General features: G+C 40.7%; 2 protein-coding genes across 9 annotated transcripts in view; one reads left to right on the top strand and one right to left on the bottom strand.

The window, feature by feature from the left end:
• Positions 1-7,344, top strand: part of ddx31 (DEAD (Asp-Glu-Ala-Asp) box polypeptide 31) — a 76,124-nt gene extending 68,780 nt beyond the window's left edge. For 6 of the 8 annotated variants that reach the window (XM_082969309.1, XM_082969308.1, XM_014174817.3 and 3 more), the window contains exons 21-22: positions 613-696; positions 5,906-7,344. In XM_082969309.1, the coding sequence (XP_082825435.1) occupies positions 613-696; positions 5,906-6,053 (232 nt within the window). In that variant the 3' untranslated portion in view covers positions 6,054-7,344. The remainder of the gene's footprint in view (positions 1-612; positions 697-5,905) is intronic. The other 2 variants (XM_082969314.1, XM_082969313.1) reach the window with 1 other exon arrangement.
• Positions 7,345-15,109: 7,765 nt separating this feature from the next.
• Positions 15,110-16,865, bottom strand: part of barhl1a (BarH like homeobox 1a) — a 3,439-nt gene continuing 1,683 nt past the window's right edge. Inside the window, exons 2-3 of the mRNA XM_014174775.3 lie at positions 16,732-16,865; positions 15,110-16,245 (exon numbers count right to left, since the gene is read on the bottom strand). The exon at positions 16,732-16,865 is cut by the window's right edge and continues 80 nt beyond it. Of these exons, the coding sequence (XP_014030250.2) occupies positions 15,966-16,245; positions 16,732-16,865 (414 nt within the window). The 3' untranslated portion in view covers positions 15,110-15,965. The remainder of the gene's footprint in view (positions 16,246-16,731) is intronic.

Here is a 16,865-nt window from a genome sequence, read left to right as displayed (position 1 = left end):
ATAAACTGAAGTCCAAACTGAACAGAACTACACTCTCTTCTACCATTGTCTTAAATATATTTAATGGTCTCGTTGCAAAAGCTAAATTGTCGCAAGGGAACTTTTATTTATTTATTTTATTTCACCTTTATTTAACCCGGGTAGCAAAGATTATAGCAAACACCACTGAAACTGAATTGGTGCTCGCTAGCTTTGCAAATTCAGCTATTGTTGGAAGCCAGCCAATATGAAACAAACTATTAAAATTACAAAAGGTTGCAGCATATGTTGTGTAAATGGTGAACTCATACAGCTGTCAACTCTTGTCATTTTAATCCGTTTCACATTTGCTAGCTACCTTTTAGATCGAAGCCCAAATGGAATGATAGAAGATGATAGAAGCCCATCTCCTACTGTAAATAACCTACACACTGTGTGTGTGTGTAGCCAGCCAGCCAGCCAGCCAGGTAGAAAAATGGCAGAAAAATAAAAGACAGACATCAGAGTATTTTTCAATACATCAAAACACATAGTAAGAACCCTAGTAGCCTAATATCTCAAAGACTAGTTGATAAAATGTTCATAAGAAAGAAATGAAATTCTAATGGAAATGTTTCACAATGATGTCATTAGGCAGAGCAGGCAACAGATGGCACACAGACAGCAGAGTTGGGGACAGATATGCAGCGACAGACTGGCAGAGACAGGGAGTCTCAGGTAAGTTTGTTGAGTCTTTGTTTGGCAACATTATGAAAGGTTATCAATTTTTTTGACTTGTAAAATAGGAACATAATTGGAAAATCCCATGGATACCCCCACTCTCAACTTAAACTGGTGACTGAACTAAGATTTGTTAAAGGCAATGGTATTGCTGTTGTGATTAGTTGTGTAGTTTTGGCTACCGGTAGTTAGGAGTACGGCAAACACCTTATTTCTTTGGTTCCTCAATATACATTTACCATATTACAATGTAGGCTATGTGTTACAGCACTACTTTTGGTGTCCCCCTCAGGAATTGCTCTTGAGAAAATTTCTTGTAATTGTCCCCTCCAAAGTTGATATCAGATTTTCGCCCCTGGTATATGCATGTGTACAAACACCTGCACGGCATCAGCTTCAGGCAAACTGCATTAGTTGTAAAAACCCTGCCCCTCAGTGTCATTCAAACACACTTTTCATTGTTTTTTCGTCAACTTATCTTTGACCATCATTCTATCTCCCGCACAGCAACTCCACTCCCACTTGTCTCCAATTCCACATCCCAACCCTCCGCTTCCCTCAGCCCATCCCAACTATCTCTGCTGGCCAACCACTTTGGGTTTCTACGCAGCACATATCTTTCAACTATGCTGTGATGTTTAACGTACAATCTAATCGAATAGAATCCACAGGTTGCGAGTTGAAGATAAATACTTTTACTAAGAGTATTTGTATACTGGTAATTGACTAACTCGGTCTCTCCAGATCTCCTAACAGTACTATTTCTATGCATTTATGCTATGCATTTTCAGCCATTCCTGAACCTGAAACCAGAAACAGGTTACCTGAGGGCAATACCAAAATAAATGGTCTATTGATTCTGTATCCTCACAACAAAATCTGCAGAGCTTTGATGATTTTATGCCCCAAATATTCAACATTTTGTTGGTGGCAAGAATTCTATATAATAATTTTAGATGAAAAGCACGAGGTCTTGAATCTTGCTTTGTTTTATATATCAACTCATACCTGTACCTCATTCCTGTACCATGGAATATCAAACATCTCTTCCCACTATTTTGCAATCTGTATGGCACAGTTTTCAACATCCTGGTCTTCAAATGAAACTGGTATACTTTCCTATTTACCCTTTTCAAACAAATTTTCCATAAATATAGTTTTTTTATCAACCAGCACGTTTTGAGTTCAGCCATAATATTTGTTGTAGTATTTCAAGGGGATAAAATTGAAATTGTAGCCATACTTGTTTGAAAAAGAGAGACCTTTTTGCAAAGTATGATTTTCAATTAATACATTTTGAAAAATCAGCCGATTTTAATCGGTACCGGCTTTTTTTTGGTCCTCCAATAATCGGTATCGGCGTTGGAAAATCATAATCGTCGACCTTTAGTACTTAACGCTGTTAGTCTCCTACCGTAACGATATGATCATTTGTTGCCTGTAAGTTCAATAAATTGGTATAAATGTTTTCGAACAAGTGTTGATCATCCTGATTTGGACCATATAGATTAATGAGCCAAATCTCTTTTTCGTCCACTTATATTTTTATGAGGATCCACCTTCCTTGCGAATCATTCCTGACTATTTGCACATTGAGATGAACATTTTTGTTAATAACATCACACCTTTTGAGTTCCTTTGTCCATGACAGAAAATTATTTCACCACCCCATTCCTTTTTCTACGCAACTTCATCTAAGGATGTAGAGTGAGTTTCCTGTAAACAGTATATGTTATATTCCTTTTCTTTTAGCCATGTAAAGACTGATCTTTTTTAATAATCTGCTAAACCGTTACAATTATAACTGGCTATACTTATTTCACCCCTTACCGTAACTAAATACTATTCTCCGTCTAAATTTACCATAATTAGTGCTTGTAAAGTTACTGCCATCAGAGGTATGATGACGGTCAAAACTAGAGCTTTCAAATGTCTGATATTTAGAATTCAAGAAATAGGTTCTAGCAATATTTGTTTTATTCCCTTGCCTGTGAGCCAATGCCACAGATGTTAGGAAATTGAGACAAGATATTGTGTGTAGTAAATCTGAGTAGGTTGATGTGTATGATATTGGGTGTGATTTAGTGAGAGTGTGTACGATGTCTGTATACAAATGTATTCCGTACAATGTTATTATTCCCCAATGCCCCTATTCTGATATCTTCCCCTTGCTTTTTGTAAACGTATATAAACTTGTAGACAAATACATAAAGGATAGACAAACAATACATATTCAATTATAAAACAGTTCTCGACAATAGAGAGGGAGAGAAGAGTGAAAGTGAAGAGAGCACGATCAGGTGTGTGTATAAGTCCGTATGTGTCAGCGAGCAATTGAGTACGTACAGTTGAAGTCAGAAGTTTACATATACCTTAGCCAAATTCATTTAAACTCAGTTTTTCATAATTTCTGACAATCCTAGTAAAAAATCCCTGTTTTTGGTCAGTTTAGATCACCACTTCATTTTAAGAATGGGAAATGTCAGAATAATATTTAACGAAGCAAGTCAGTTATTTTTTTCATCACATTCCCAGTGGGTCAGAAGTTTACATACACTCAATTTGTATTTGGTAGCATTGCCTTTTAATTGTTTAACTTGGGTCAAGCGTTTTGGGTAGCCTTCCACAAGCTTCCCACAATAACTTGGGTGAATTTTGTCCCATTCCTCCTGACAGAGCTGGTGTAACTGAGTCAGGTTTGTAGGCCTCCTTGCTCGCACAGGCTTTTTCAGTTCTGCCCACAAATGTTCTATAGGATTGAGGTCAGGGCTTTGTGATGGCCACTCCAATACCTTGCCTTTGTTGTCCTTAAGCTATTTTGGAAGTATGCTACTTTGGAAGTATGCTTGGGGTCATTGTCCATTTGGAAGACCCATTTGCGACTAAGCTTTAACTTCCTGACTGATGTCTTGAGATGTTGCTTCAATATATCCACATAATTTTTGTTCCTCACGATGTCATCTATTTTGTGAAGTGCACCAGTCCCTCCTGCAGAAAAGCACCCCCACAACATGATGCTGCCACCACCGTGCTTCACGGTTGGGATGGTGTTCTTCGGCTTGCAAGCATCCCCCTTTTTCCTCCAAACATAACGATGGTCATTATGGCCAAACAGTTCTATTTTTGTTTCATCAGACCAGAGGATGATCTTTGTCCCCATGTGCATTTGCAAACCGTAGTCTGACTTTTTTATGGCGGTTTTGGAGCAGTGGCTTCTTCCTTGCTGAGCGGCCTTTCAGATTATGTCGATATAGGACTCGTTTTACTGTGGATATAGCTACTTTTGTACCCGTTTACTCCAGCATCTTTACAAGGTCCTTTGCTGCTGTTCTGGGATTGATTTGCACTTTTCGCACCAATGTACGTTCATCTCTAGGAGACAGAACGCGTCTCCTTCCTGAGCGGTATGATGGCTGCGTGGTCCCATGGTGTTTATACTTGCGTTTGTATATAGGCGTATACAATTGCTCCCAAGGGTGAACCAGACTTGTGGAGGTCTACAATTTCTTTTCTGAGGTCTTGGCTGATTTCTTTTGATTTTCCCATGATACCAAGCAAAGAGGCACTGAGTTTGAAGGTAGGCCTTGAAATACATCCACAGGTACACCTCCAATTGACTCAAATGATGTCAATTAGCCTATCAGAAGCTTCTAAAGCCATTACATAATTTTCTTGAATTTTCCAAGCTGTTTAAAGGCACAGTCAACTTAGTGTATGTAAACTTCTGACCTACTGGAATTGTGATACAGTGGAATAATCTCTCTGTAAACAAGTGTTGGAAAAATTACTTGTCATGCACAAAGTGGATGGCCTAACAGACTTGCCAAAACTATAGTTTGTTAACAAGAAATGCGTGGATTGGTTGTAAAACGAGTAATGACTCCATCCTAAGTGTATGTAAACTTCAGACTTGAACTGTATGTGTTCATATCCACTTCATAATGTTCAGATATTTTTACAGTTCCCATACTTTCTTTTTTTCGTAACCTGAAGTCCCTGTAGAATTTAGTACAGCCATTGTGTTATGGAGCTGTCTCGGAACAGCTTGCCATCTATAAAGAGTTTGTCCACAATGACAAAGGCACGCTTACCCTTCTCCCTTTGTTGCCTTTGTACCTGATACAGTCTCTTATGACGTTCGTTTATCTCCCTTGGAAATTGGTCGTTGAGATTGAATTTGGTGCCTTTAAGCTCCCTTCCCCTGCTTTTGATCCTTTTGTTGGTAGTGTTCAAATTTTGCGATCGGTTGGGGACCCTTGGTTTTGTCGCTCTGAGCTCCAAGTCTGTGTACTCGGTGGAAAGCCACCTTGTCTACAGTCTCTATAGGAAGTTTCAAGGCGGATTGCATGAATTCTCTGATTGCGCCCTCTGGATTATTGGATGCCTCCTCAGGAATCCCAGAAAAAATATATATTTTCACGCATGCTACGACTTCGTATGTCTAATAGCGACTCCCTCATCACCCTGTTTTCCCTGAGTAGACAATCCATGTTGGAATCATGGATTTTTACTTTGGCAGTGAGTGCCTTGTTTTCTCCTTGGAGCGTGAGAATTTCATTCTGGCTAAACTCCAACTCCCCCTCAGCCCTGCTACCTCCTTACACAACTTTTCCAGTGTTGCATGGATTCCAGCCAGAGCACTTGCCTCTACTTCAACGGTAAGTAAATCATCCGTGTCTGTAGATGAATCTGTTTTACTTTTTTTGTCGGGTTAAAGTTATTTTGTGAGGTGGTCGGATCTTTCCATGATGTTGTTCCTCCATAGCGTAAAGCTGTTGGTTCTCGTCGATTTCCCTCAGGATCTCCTTAGTATCCAGATTGGCTCTTTACTGCAACTAGTTGTTTTACAAAAAGATAACAATGAGTCTTTCACACGACAACGACAGGTGTCTGTAGTACAGCCAGCTAGCACTCGCGGAATCCACGCAAAAAAAAATGGAACACTAACTTGCAGTCCCAGCCGTAAAGGCTAACCGCGTCGTGGAATCCTTAGCAACAAAACTTTAGTTCTGATTAAAATCGATTTAATGAAACCATTTTAATATAAACAACAAACCAAGGGTAGACAGTACAATGTTCTGTTGTGCGCTCTGATGACGTATATCCCGCTCTGAAGTTGAGATTTGAGTGTTAATGTTTTACCAATTGGTATATTAGGGACCGCTTGTCTAATGAAGCTGCTGCATCCTATGCTCTCTCCCCTCAGACCTCTCAAGAAGTTTAGCACTGAAGAGCGGGTGGCCAGTCTCACGCGCTCTGAATACGCCAGCGGGATTGATGGAGACTCCGCAGCCAAGAAGAAGAAGAAGAAGAAGAAAAGCCAAGCCAACGGAGAGGAGGACAGAGTGGAATAGCAGTCAGGCGCTGAAAGGTTATACCCGCTCACCCAGGACAGCTCTCACCCAGGACAGCTCTCCTAACTCCTAAACCAATCTCTTGTCCCTAGCAGCTATAGTCTAGACATGTCTGTGACGGTCCCTCATAAATCTAAACCGATCAAATTATAGTTGAAAAGCTAATAACTCCACCTAACCCTTTTTTTTTTAGATTAGGTGGAGTATCTGTCATTTAATATTCATTACGCCCAGTATCTTCTCATCTAAAATGGTGCACCTAGAATGGGTGAAGGGGTTCTAGGGGTTGATTTGTGATTGTGCTGGTTGTGTAGCTTAAGGATGGGTGAATTCCATCCTTACCATAAACGTTTAACCCTCTACCTTTGCACAATCACTGTGTGTCTGTACAGAATTGATCCCAGAGCAGTGCTTGACACAACACCCCCATGTATGGGGCACCAGACGTTGACATAGTGAATATAGTGTTATTCTTTAGCAGTTCAGAACAGACTGACACAGTCTCAAGTTGTGTGTATTATTTTATAATGAATTGTATGGTGAGCCGCGCACCATGGTCTATCACGTCGACACAAGTTAAGTATGTCACTGTTTCATGAAAAGAGTATGGTTGTTCTCCAGAATGTCAGAATTGTATTTTCAGCAACTGTATCGATAGGAATTTTGGTATACATCTGTGTGGACACGACTTTAAATTAACCTTTTCAATTTTGAAAATATATGTTTGGTGTTGAATTTGTTTCATAAAATAACCCCAGATCATGGAAAGTGATAAAGGTAATGAAACAAAATGCTATCTTAAATGTTTCAGAATGTCAGAAGTCATATAAGCAAAGTATACAAAACATTAAGAACACCTGCTCTTTCCATGACATGAAAGGTGAAAGCTATGAATCAGTGTAGATGAGGGGGAGGAGACAAGTTAAAGAAGGATTTTTAAGCCTTTAGACAATTGAGACAGGGATTGTGTATGTGAGCCATTCAGTGGATGAATGGGCAAGACAAAATATTGAAGTGCCTTTTGAACTGGGTATGGTGGGTGCCGGGCGCACAGGTTGGTGTCAAGAAATGCAACGCTACTGTTTTTTTTTAATGCTCAACCGTTTTCCATGTGGATCAAGAATGCGCCACCACCCAAAGGACATCCAGCTTACTTGACACAACTGTCAAAAGCATCGGAGTCAACATGGGCCAGCATCCCTGTGGAACACCTTGTAAAGTCCATGCCCTGAAGAATTAAGGCTGTTCTGAGGGGAGGGGGGGGTGCAACTCTATATTAGGAAGGTGTTCCTCAGTGGTATACTCCGAGCCTCAAGTTCCGATAAAACAAAAGAAAATACCAATTGTGATTTAAAAATTTTTTTTTTACTTTTCATGTGTTTTTACATTGATACCTTTCCCAGGTGAATACAGTCTTACAAATAGGCTTTTTTTATTTAACTAAGCAAGTCAGTTATAAGAATAACTTCTTATTTACAATGACGGCAGAATGACAAATTTCTTTGCCTTGTCAGCTCGGGGATTCGATCCAGCAACCTTTCGATTACTGGCCCAACGCTCTAACCACTATGCTACCTGCCGCTATGGTTGGTGAATTGGTATGCTATACAGGTATTGATGTTTGTGGCCTTTTATTTTCGTATGTATCAAAGTTCAATTCTGTCATTTTAGCTGAATCTTTTGTAATACCACACAAATTACTGAAATGACAGGCTAAGAATGGACAGAGATAGACCTATGTGTTCATCTTATCATATTTCTCCAATGCCTAATCAGTGTGTCTTGTTTGTAATGAAACTGTCCCTGTTTGCAAATAATAAAATCTGATATGTCATTAGGAATCTGAGCATGGTACTTTCAAAACTTAGTCCTATTTTTCAACTACAGACAGTCGGACTACCGATGCAGACCTTCTTTTCCACCAGTCGGCCTACCGATGCAAGCTTTAACTGCTGTCTTACGCTAACAAGGGGTAGGCCTGTGCTTTTTGCCATTTTCTTTAATAAAAAGTAGGCCTATGGCATAGCCGCTCAATTCAAGTCTTGGTCTTAACTTAGCCTACCTCTGTGTCAGTGAAGGGCTGCCGTTTTAGAGTGCATTGAGGGTGGAGGAATTGACCAACATATCTATGGATAATAGCAGCCTACAACCTAATTCCGTCTGTCACAAAGGTAGGCCTACCTCTTATTTCTTAAATAGGAAGAAATAGGCCCCAACACACAACCCTCTTGTTGTTAGTCTAATTAAATTGAGGTTTGAAATGAATTATGCCTACTCGAATTTGCCTACATTCAGCACCATCAGCTGTTAATTTCCGATTGATTGTGCCATGGCTGATGCTTCAAGTTTCAGCACCACAATGTAAGTTACTAGAATCTGGCTTATTGTGAGGTAAATAACTCTGATAAATAGGTCTACATCATGGGAAAGAAATACAGTGCATTCAGAAAGTATTCAGGCCGCTTCCATTTTCAAACATTTTGTTACGTTACAGCCTTATTCTAAAATGCAGAATTTAAATATTTATTTAATCCAATCTGCACACACTACCCCATAATGAAAAAGAAAAACCTGGTTTTTAGACATTTTTGCAAATGTATTTGAAATGAGACCTTATTTACGTAAGTATTCAAACCCTTTGCTATGAGACTCGAAATTGAGTTCCGGTGCATCCTGTTTCCATTGATCATTCTTGATGTTTCTGCAACGTGACTGGAGTCCACCTGTGGTAAATTCAATTGATTGGACATGATTTGGAAAGGCACACACCTGTCTATATAAGGTCCCACAGTTGACAGTGCATGTAAGAGCAAAAACCAAGCCATGAGGTCGAAGGAATTGTCTGTAGAGCTTCGAGACAGGATTGTGTCGAGGCACAGATCTGGGGAAGGGTACCAAAACATTTCTGCAGCATTTGAAGGTCCCCAAGAACACACTGGCCTCCGATTCTTAAATGGAAGAAGTTTGGAACCACCAAGACTCTTCCAAGAGCTGGGCGCCCTGCCAACTGAGCAATCGGAGGAGAAGGGCCTTGGTCAGGGAGGTGACCAAGAACCCGATGGTCACTCTGACAGAGCTCTAGTGTTCCTCTGTGAAGATGGGAGAACCTTCCAGAAAGATCACCATCTCTGCAGCACTCCACCAATCAGGCTTTTTTTTTTTTTTTTAAAGCAGGCCTTTATCCAACCTGACAGAGCTTTAGAGGATCTGCAGAGAAGAATGGGAGAAACTCCCCAAATACAGGTGTGCCAAGTTTGTGCATCATACCCAAGAAGACTCGAAGGCTGTAATCGCTGCCAAAGGTGCTTAAACAAAGTACTAATTAAAGGGTATGAATACTTATTTAAATGTGATATTTCCGGGTTTTTACATTTTTATATATTTGCCAACATTTAAAAACCTATTTTTGCTTTGTCATTATAGGGTATTGTGTGTAGATTGGTGAAAAACTATTTAATACCTTTTAGAATAAGGCTGTAACGTAACAAAATGTGGAGAAAGTCAAGGGGTCTGAATACTTTCCGAATGCATTGTATATTGTTTTTAATGAAATCAATTATAGTAGTAGCAAGCTATCAAAGTTGACCTGTCATGTTAATGGTCTCCTTTTCAAACTGATAAGAACATGGGCTATAGGCTAGTCCACACGCAAGATTTTTAGGACTAGGCATAATCCAAAATTATTTTCAGAAGAAGCCTTTGACTCTCCTGAACTGCCACCGTAGGCCTACACAGCACAGCCATTTGTTAGGAAGCGCACACAATTTTTTGATCAGCAAGAGGAGAGCAGGCCGGGGCCCAGGGTTCTAATATCCATTGCAGTGTGTAATGCAGCCTAGTTTTATTTACACCATCCCAGCAGCTATCTTAGAAATATAACTTTGCTCTTTGTTTCTCCGAGCAGGCACTTTGTAGCCTATAGGCTATGGATCTTTTGATTGAAACCACACTAAATAGCCTATAGGCGAACGTGATATTGCACACCCAGCGGAGAAACAGAGATCAAATCAAATTTTATTGGTCACATACACATGGTTAGCAGATGTTAATGCAAGTGTAGCGAAATGCTTGTGCTTCTAGTTCTGACCGTGCAGTAATATCTAACAAGTAATCTTAACAATTTCCCAACTACCGTAGACGTGTGTATTAAGGAATGAATAAGAATATGTACATATAAATATATGGATGAGCGATGGCCGTGCGGCATAGGCAAGATTCAGTAGATGGTATAGAGTACAGTATATACATATGAGATGAGAAATGTAGGATATGTAAACGTTATATAAAGTGGCATTTAAAGTGACTCATACATTTATTACATCCAATTTTTAATTATTAAAGTGGCTAGAGATTTGAGTCAGTATGTTGGCAGCAGCCACTCAATGTTAGTGATGGCTGTTTAACAGTCTGATGGCCTTGAGATGGAAGCTGTTTTTCAGTCTCTCGGTCCCAGCTTTGATGCACCTGTACTGACCTCGCCTTCTGGATGATAGCGGGCTGAACAGGCAGTGGCTCGGGTGGTGGTTGTCCTTGATGATCTTTTTGGCCTTCCTGTGACATCGGGTGGTGTAGGTGTCCTGGAGGGCAGGTAGTTTTCCCCCGGTGATGCGTTGTGCAGACCTTACTACCCTCTGGAGAGCCTTACGGTTGTGGTCAGAGCAGTTGCCATACCAGGCGGTGAAACAGCCCGACTGGATGCTCTCGAATGTGCATCTGTAAAAGTTTGTGAGGGTTTTAGGTGACAAGCCAAATTTCTTCAGCCTCCTGAGGTTGAAGAGGAACTGTTGCGCATTCTTCACCACGCTGTCTGTGTGGGTGGACCATTTCAGTTTGTCCGTGATGTGTACGCCGAGGAACTTAAAACTTTCCACCTTCTCCACTACTGTCCCGTCGATGTGGATAGTGGGGGTGCACCCTCTGCTGTTTCCTGAAGTCCACGATCATCTCCTTTGTTTTGTTGATGTTGAGTGTGAGGTTATTTTCCTGACACCACACTCCGAGGGCCTTCACCTCCTCCCTGTAGGCCGTCTCGTCATTGTTGGTAATCAAGCCTACCACTGTAGTGTCGTCTGCAATCTTAATGATTTGAGTCGGAGGCATGTATGGCAACGCAGTCATGGGTGAACAGGGAGTACAGGAGAGGGCTGAGAACGCACCCTTGTGAGGCCCCAGTGTTGAGGATTAGCGGAGTGGAGATGTTTCCTACCCTCACCACCTGGGGGCGGCCATCAGATAATCCAGGACCCAGTTGCACAGGGCGGGGTCAAGACCCAGGGTCTCAAGCTTAATGACGAGTTTGGAGGGTACTATGGTGTTAAATGCTGAGCTGTAATCGATTAACAGCGTTCTTACATGGGTATTCCTCTTTTCCAGATGGGTTAGGGCAGTGTGATTGCGTCATCTGTGGACCTATTGGGGTGTTAAGCAAATTGGAGTGGATCTAGGGTGTCAGGTAGGGTGGAGGTGATATGATCCTTGACTGGTCTCTCAAAGCACTTCATGATGACGGAAGTGAGTGCTACGGGGCGATAGTCGTTTTAGCTCAGTTACCTTAGCTTTCTTGGGAACAGGAACAATGGTGGCCCTCTTGAAGCATGTGGGATCAACAGACTGGGATAGAGATTGATTGAGTATGTCCGTAAACACACCAGCCAGCTGCTCTGAGGACGCGGCTAGGGATGCCGTCTGGGCTGACAGCCTTCGAGGGTTAACACGTTTAAATGTTTTACTCACGTTGGCTGCGGTGAAGGAGAGCCCGCACCTCAGGTTTTGGTATCGGGCCGTGTCAGTGGCACTGTATTGTCCTCAAAGCGAGCAAAGAAGTTGTTTAGTTTGTCTGGGAGCAAGACGTCGGTGTCCGCGACGTGGCTGGTTTTCGTTTTGTAATCCGTGATTGACTGTAGACCCTGCCACATACGTCTCGTGTCTGAGCTGTTGAATTGCGACTCTACTTTGTCTCTATTCTGACGCTTAACTTGATTGGGGCATCGGGTTAATCTCCCTCTTAATAAGCAAGTAATTCTAAAACACTAAGAAATGTTGATATTTAATCAATTACAAATTACATGACCCTCCCCTGGACTAGATTTAGAAAGTACTAAACCCTCCCCTTGACTGAAATTGAAAAAGCACGACCCTCCCCCATTTTCCTCCAGGTAACCATTGTGTAAATTTTGATCCACCCCTAATTTGTTCACTTCTAACCAAAACACATTGTCTTTTTGTTTTAATCGTTGGGGGCCATTTCACGAGTTTGGTTGGCTTGAATTTCACCAATCGCCAGGTAGAGTAGCTTTAAAGCCGGGCTGTGGAGTCAGGAGTGTTGCTTGCGTCGCCACTGACCAGCTGTCCCGTCCCAGTCTCTCCACGGTCATATCAGGCAGTATCGGCTGGTCACCAGCTGTTATCGCATTTTGGCTAAGAGCCCAAGACACCATCACCAGCACTTTGGGAGTCATCATTGGCATCATCATTCACAATGTTGTGATAATCGCTCATTCAATATTTTATTGACTAATTGTTTGGCAAATCTATTGTTGACAAATAATGTCAGCTGTTCAGATGGTCCGCCACAACATTAGTTATAGCCTACAACTACCATACTACTGCCATATTGACAATTCGTTTTAAGCAATTCCAAGTGGGTTTGTCACTATTGATTAGACCTACAGTTGATGTCGGAAGTTTACATACACCTTAGCCAAATACATTTTAAACTCAGTTTTTCACAATTCCTTACATTTAATCAGAGTAAAAATTCCCTGCCTTAGGTCAGTTAGGATCACCACTTTTATTTTAAGAATGTGAAATGTCAGAATAATAGTTGAGAGTGATTTTTTTCAGTTTGTATTTTTTTCATCACGTTCCCAGTGGGTCAGAAGTTTACATATTCAATTAATATTTAGCATTGCCTTTAAATTGTTTAACTTGGGTCAAACATTTCGGGTAGCCTTCCACAAGCTTCCCACAATAAGTTGGGTGAATTTTGGCCCAGGGCTTTGTGATGGCCACTCCAATACCTTGCCTTTGTTGTCCTTAAGCCATTTTGCCACAACTTTGGAAATATGCTTGGGGGTCATTGTCCATTTGCTAGACCCATTTGCGACCAAGCTTTAACTTCCTGACTGATGTCTTGAGATGTTGCTTCAATATATCCACAGAATTTTCCCTCGTGATGCCATCTATTTTGTAAAGTGCATCAGTCCCTCCTACAGCAAAGCACCCCCACAACATGATGCTGCCACCCCCGTGCTTCACGGTTTGGATGGTGTTCTTCGGCTTGCAAGCATCCCCCTTTTTCCTCCAAACATAACGATGGTCATTATGGCCAAACAGTTCTATTTTTGTTTCATCAGACCAGAGGACATTTCTCCAAAAAGTACAATCTTTGTCCCCATGTGCAGTTGCAAACCGTAGTCTGGCTTTTTTATGGCGGTTTTGGAGAAGTGGCTTCTTCCTTGCTGAGCGGCCTTTCAGGTTATGTCGATATAGGACTTGTTTTACTGTGGATATAGATACTTTTGTATCTCTTCACAAAGTCCTTTGCTGTTCTGGGATTGATTTGAACTTTTCGCACCAAAGTACGTTCATCTCTAGGAGACAGAACGCGTCTCCTTCCTGAGCGGTATGATGACTGCGTGGTCCCATGGTGTTTATACTTGCGTACTATTGTTTGTACAGATGAACGTGGTACCTTCAGGCGTTTGGAAATTGCTCCCAAGGATGAACCAGACTTGTGGAGGTCTACCATTTTTTTTCCTGAGGTCTTGGCTGATTTCTTTTGAAATTGACTCAAATGATTGACTCAAATCCAATTGACTCAAATGATGTCAATTAGCCTATCGGAAGCTTTTAAAGCCATGACATAATTTTCTGGAATTTTCCAAGCTGTTTAAAGGCACAGTCAACTTAGTGTATGTAAACTTCTGACCTACTGGAATTGTGATACAGTGAAATAATCTGTCTGTTAACAAGTGTTGGAAAAATTACTTGTCATGCACAAAGTAGATGTCCTAATCGACTTGCCAAAACTATATTAACAAGAAATTTGTGGAGTGGTTGAACGAGTTTTAAAGACTCCAATCTAAGTGTATGTAAACTTCCGACTTCAACTGTATTTCAATGGGATTACTTTAATTCTTTGTGTAGTTTAGAAATGAACAAGAATTGTGTAAAGTTTCAGCTCTCAACCAAGTGCATTTTAGATATGAACACTTGATTGGAATTGGAATTAGATTTTGTGCAACTTAAATCAAGTGTAAAATGCAGGCTATAGGTAGCCTTCTGCAAAACATCAATTTTGACCAAATCTGAAATTAATTTGACAGCTAATTGTCGAATTCACCTTCATATTTTTATTTTACATGTAGGCTATATTTTAAGAGTTACGTTTTTCTACACACCATTCCTGACCGTTCCCACTTAATTTGGCTTACAATTTCACAGTATTATTCCAACATGGTGTGTATGTGTGTATGCTCATGTGTGTATGTATGTATGTATCTATGTATGTGTGTGTGTGTGTATATATGTGTGTGTGTATATATATATATATATATATTATATGTGTGTATATATGTGTGGTGGTATATATATGTATATAAAACAAAGTTATGTTTTTGACTGCATTGGGCCTTTATTAAAGAACATTTAGTTGTATGTTTAGAGATGAAAGAGGAGAGTGTGCTGAAGCGGAAGTTTGCTGGTTCGAATGACCGAGCGACAAGGTGAAAAATCTTCTGTGCCCTTGAGCAAGGCACTAAACGCTACTTTGCTCCAGGGCCTCCTACTACTATGGCTGACCATGTAAAACAACACATTTCACAGCACCTATCTGGGGTTGTTTTGTGCACCAGAGGCAGCGGCTAGACTGCTAGACCACCCTAGGCCACGTTTTGCTTTAATTTCTAATGATTCCTTAATTTAATTTTAACCATATAGAGGCCAGTGTGCAATTATGTGCCCATTGATTGGCTAACATGACTCCCTGTCAAAATAAAAGTTAAACAGGCCTAATAAAATAAAAACTGAGTCTAGGCTAACTGTACTAAATCTTCTTTCGACCACATATTTTGAGAAAAAGGGTAATTTTTTTATAACGTATTTATACATTTAAAAAACGTAAATACATCCTCTTGTTTTGGCTTTAACTGGGATAGGATACCTTGAAACAACCACATGACATTGCGCGAACAATTTCAAATTAGGCTACATCTTTCATCTTCAAAAAGTTTCACTTTTGCCCCATGCCCCATATTGGTCGTCCAATTTGAGCGGAACGAAAAATGAATGTCATATTGAATTAAATGCTAAAGATAAATCTGGAATGTAGGTCCCCACATCGCCATTATTTGCAAATATCATGGACATATATATTGTTATAAACAGGCTATAACCACGTGTTTATTTTGTTTTTGTTTGTTTTTAGAGAATAATTGGGCTCTATTCAATCTATCGCTTAAGCGTTACAGATTGCGTGATCGAAATGTAAAGCTAATTTCCGTTGGGGGCCGACATGCAGCGTTTATCGTGGATGCAGTATGCGCTAATGTGGGAAGATTGCCTTTGCCAGCTCTAACGCAGAATTTCAGCAATACAAATTTAATCCAGACCCAATTTTGTGCTAACACAAAATAGCATTTTGGCCTCAATCCAATAATTTCACGTTGATAAAAGAGCCTATTCGTCAGACTAAAATAAATATGAAGGCCCGCTCTGAAACACACAATGTTCAATTAGCTTACACATTGGCCTACAAACATGTTTCATTTTTTTCCCCTAACGCCAAACTACATTTCACAAATATCGACCCAAATAAAAGTTTTGACTTTCAAAGTCATGTAAATTTGTTCATGTGCAGTCCCATTTGTTAGTCAGCGAGGAGCTTGCGTGGCTGCTGACAGCTATGTCCGTTCATCGATGTGTAGGTCGAGGGAGGACCCCAGATAGAGAGGAAAGCGGCTCCCCGCCTCCTTGAAGACCATGGAGGAGGATTCGTGGAAACAGCGGATGCTGGATAGGTGGTGGTGCCGAGGGTCCTCTGTACAGATATAAGCCCGCTGTGGTTTCTAGGTTCGAAACCAGACTTTGTGAGTAAAAATATGACGAGGGAAACATTCTTTGAAGAGTCGAGTAGTTGCCAGCTTCGGCCAACAATTCCAGTCCAACAGCGGTCTGGCGCTTCCATTTCGTTCTAAAACGAAAAAGGAAAATTAGGGTTTAGAGAACATAATTAAGCTATAGGTACAATTTATTGTCCATCGTTATCTGCTATTATAACAAGCAGGAGGAAATAGAATTGGATGTAGCCCAGAATTTTTCATAGGCCTACTTTACTCACGCAACAGGCCTGTTTATTAAATAAACAATGTAGCTACATTAGGGGAAAAAATATCAAATCTCCTCACAGTTGACAGCCATTTTATGGGTAAACAATAATTATAGAAATTGTGTAATAACAGCACGGCACTTCAATTATTGATACAGAATGCAGTAATTGATTATGCATGTATTCATGTGTTGTCCGTAATTGTGTTACGTGTCATTTCTTCACAACGATATGGGAGGGCTTAGCCAAAACTATATGTTTGTAATAAAATATTTTTAAGTGGCTGAATCCAATAACTAGGCCTACTTACATTAATTAAAAATTACGGTTTCGATCTGTCTTGCAACTCACCGTCTGTTCTGGTACCAAGTTTTGACCTGAGTGTCGCTGAGGTTGAGCGAAGCTGCCAACTCCATTCTGTCCTGCACACTCAGATATTTTTGCCGTTCGAAGCTGCGCTCGAGCTGGGCCAGCTGGTGATCACT

This window comes from Salmo salar, chromosome 26 (genome assembly GCF_965601325.2).
Source record: "Salmo salar chromosome 26, fSalSal1, whole genome shotgun sequence".
Taxonomy (NCBI): domain Eukaryota; kingdom Metazoa; phylum Chordata; class Actinopteri; order Salmoniformes; family Salmonidae; genus Salmo; species Salmo salar.
Note: the sequence above shows the minus strand (reverse complement) of the source record. Positions and strands in the feature narration are given on the sequence as shown.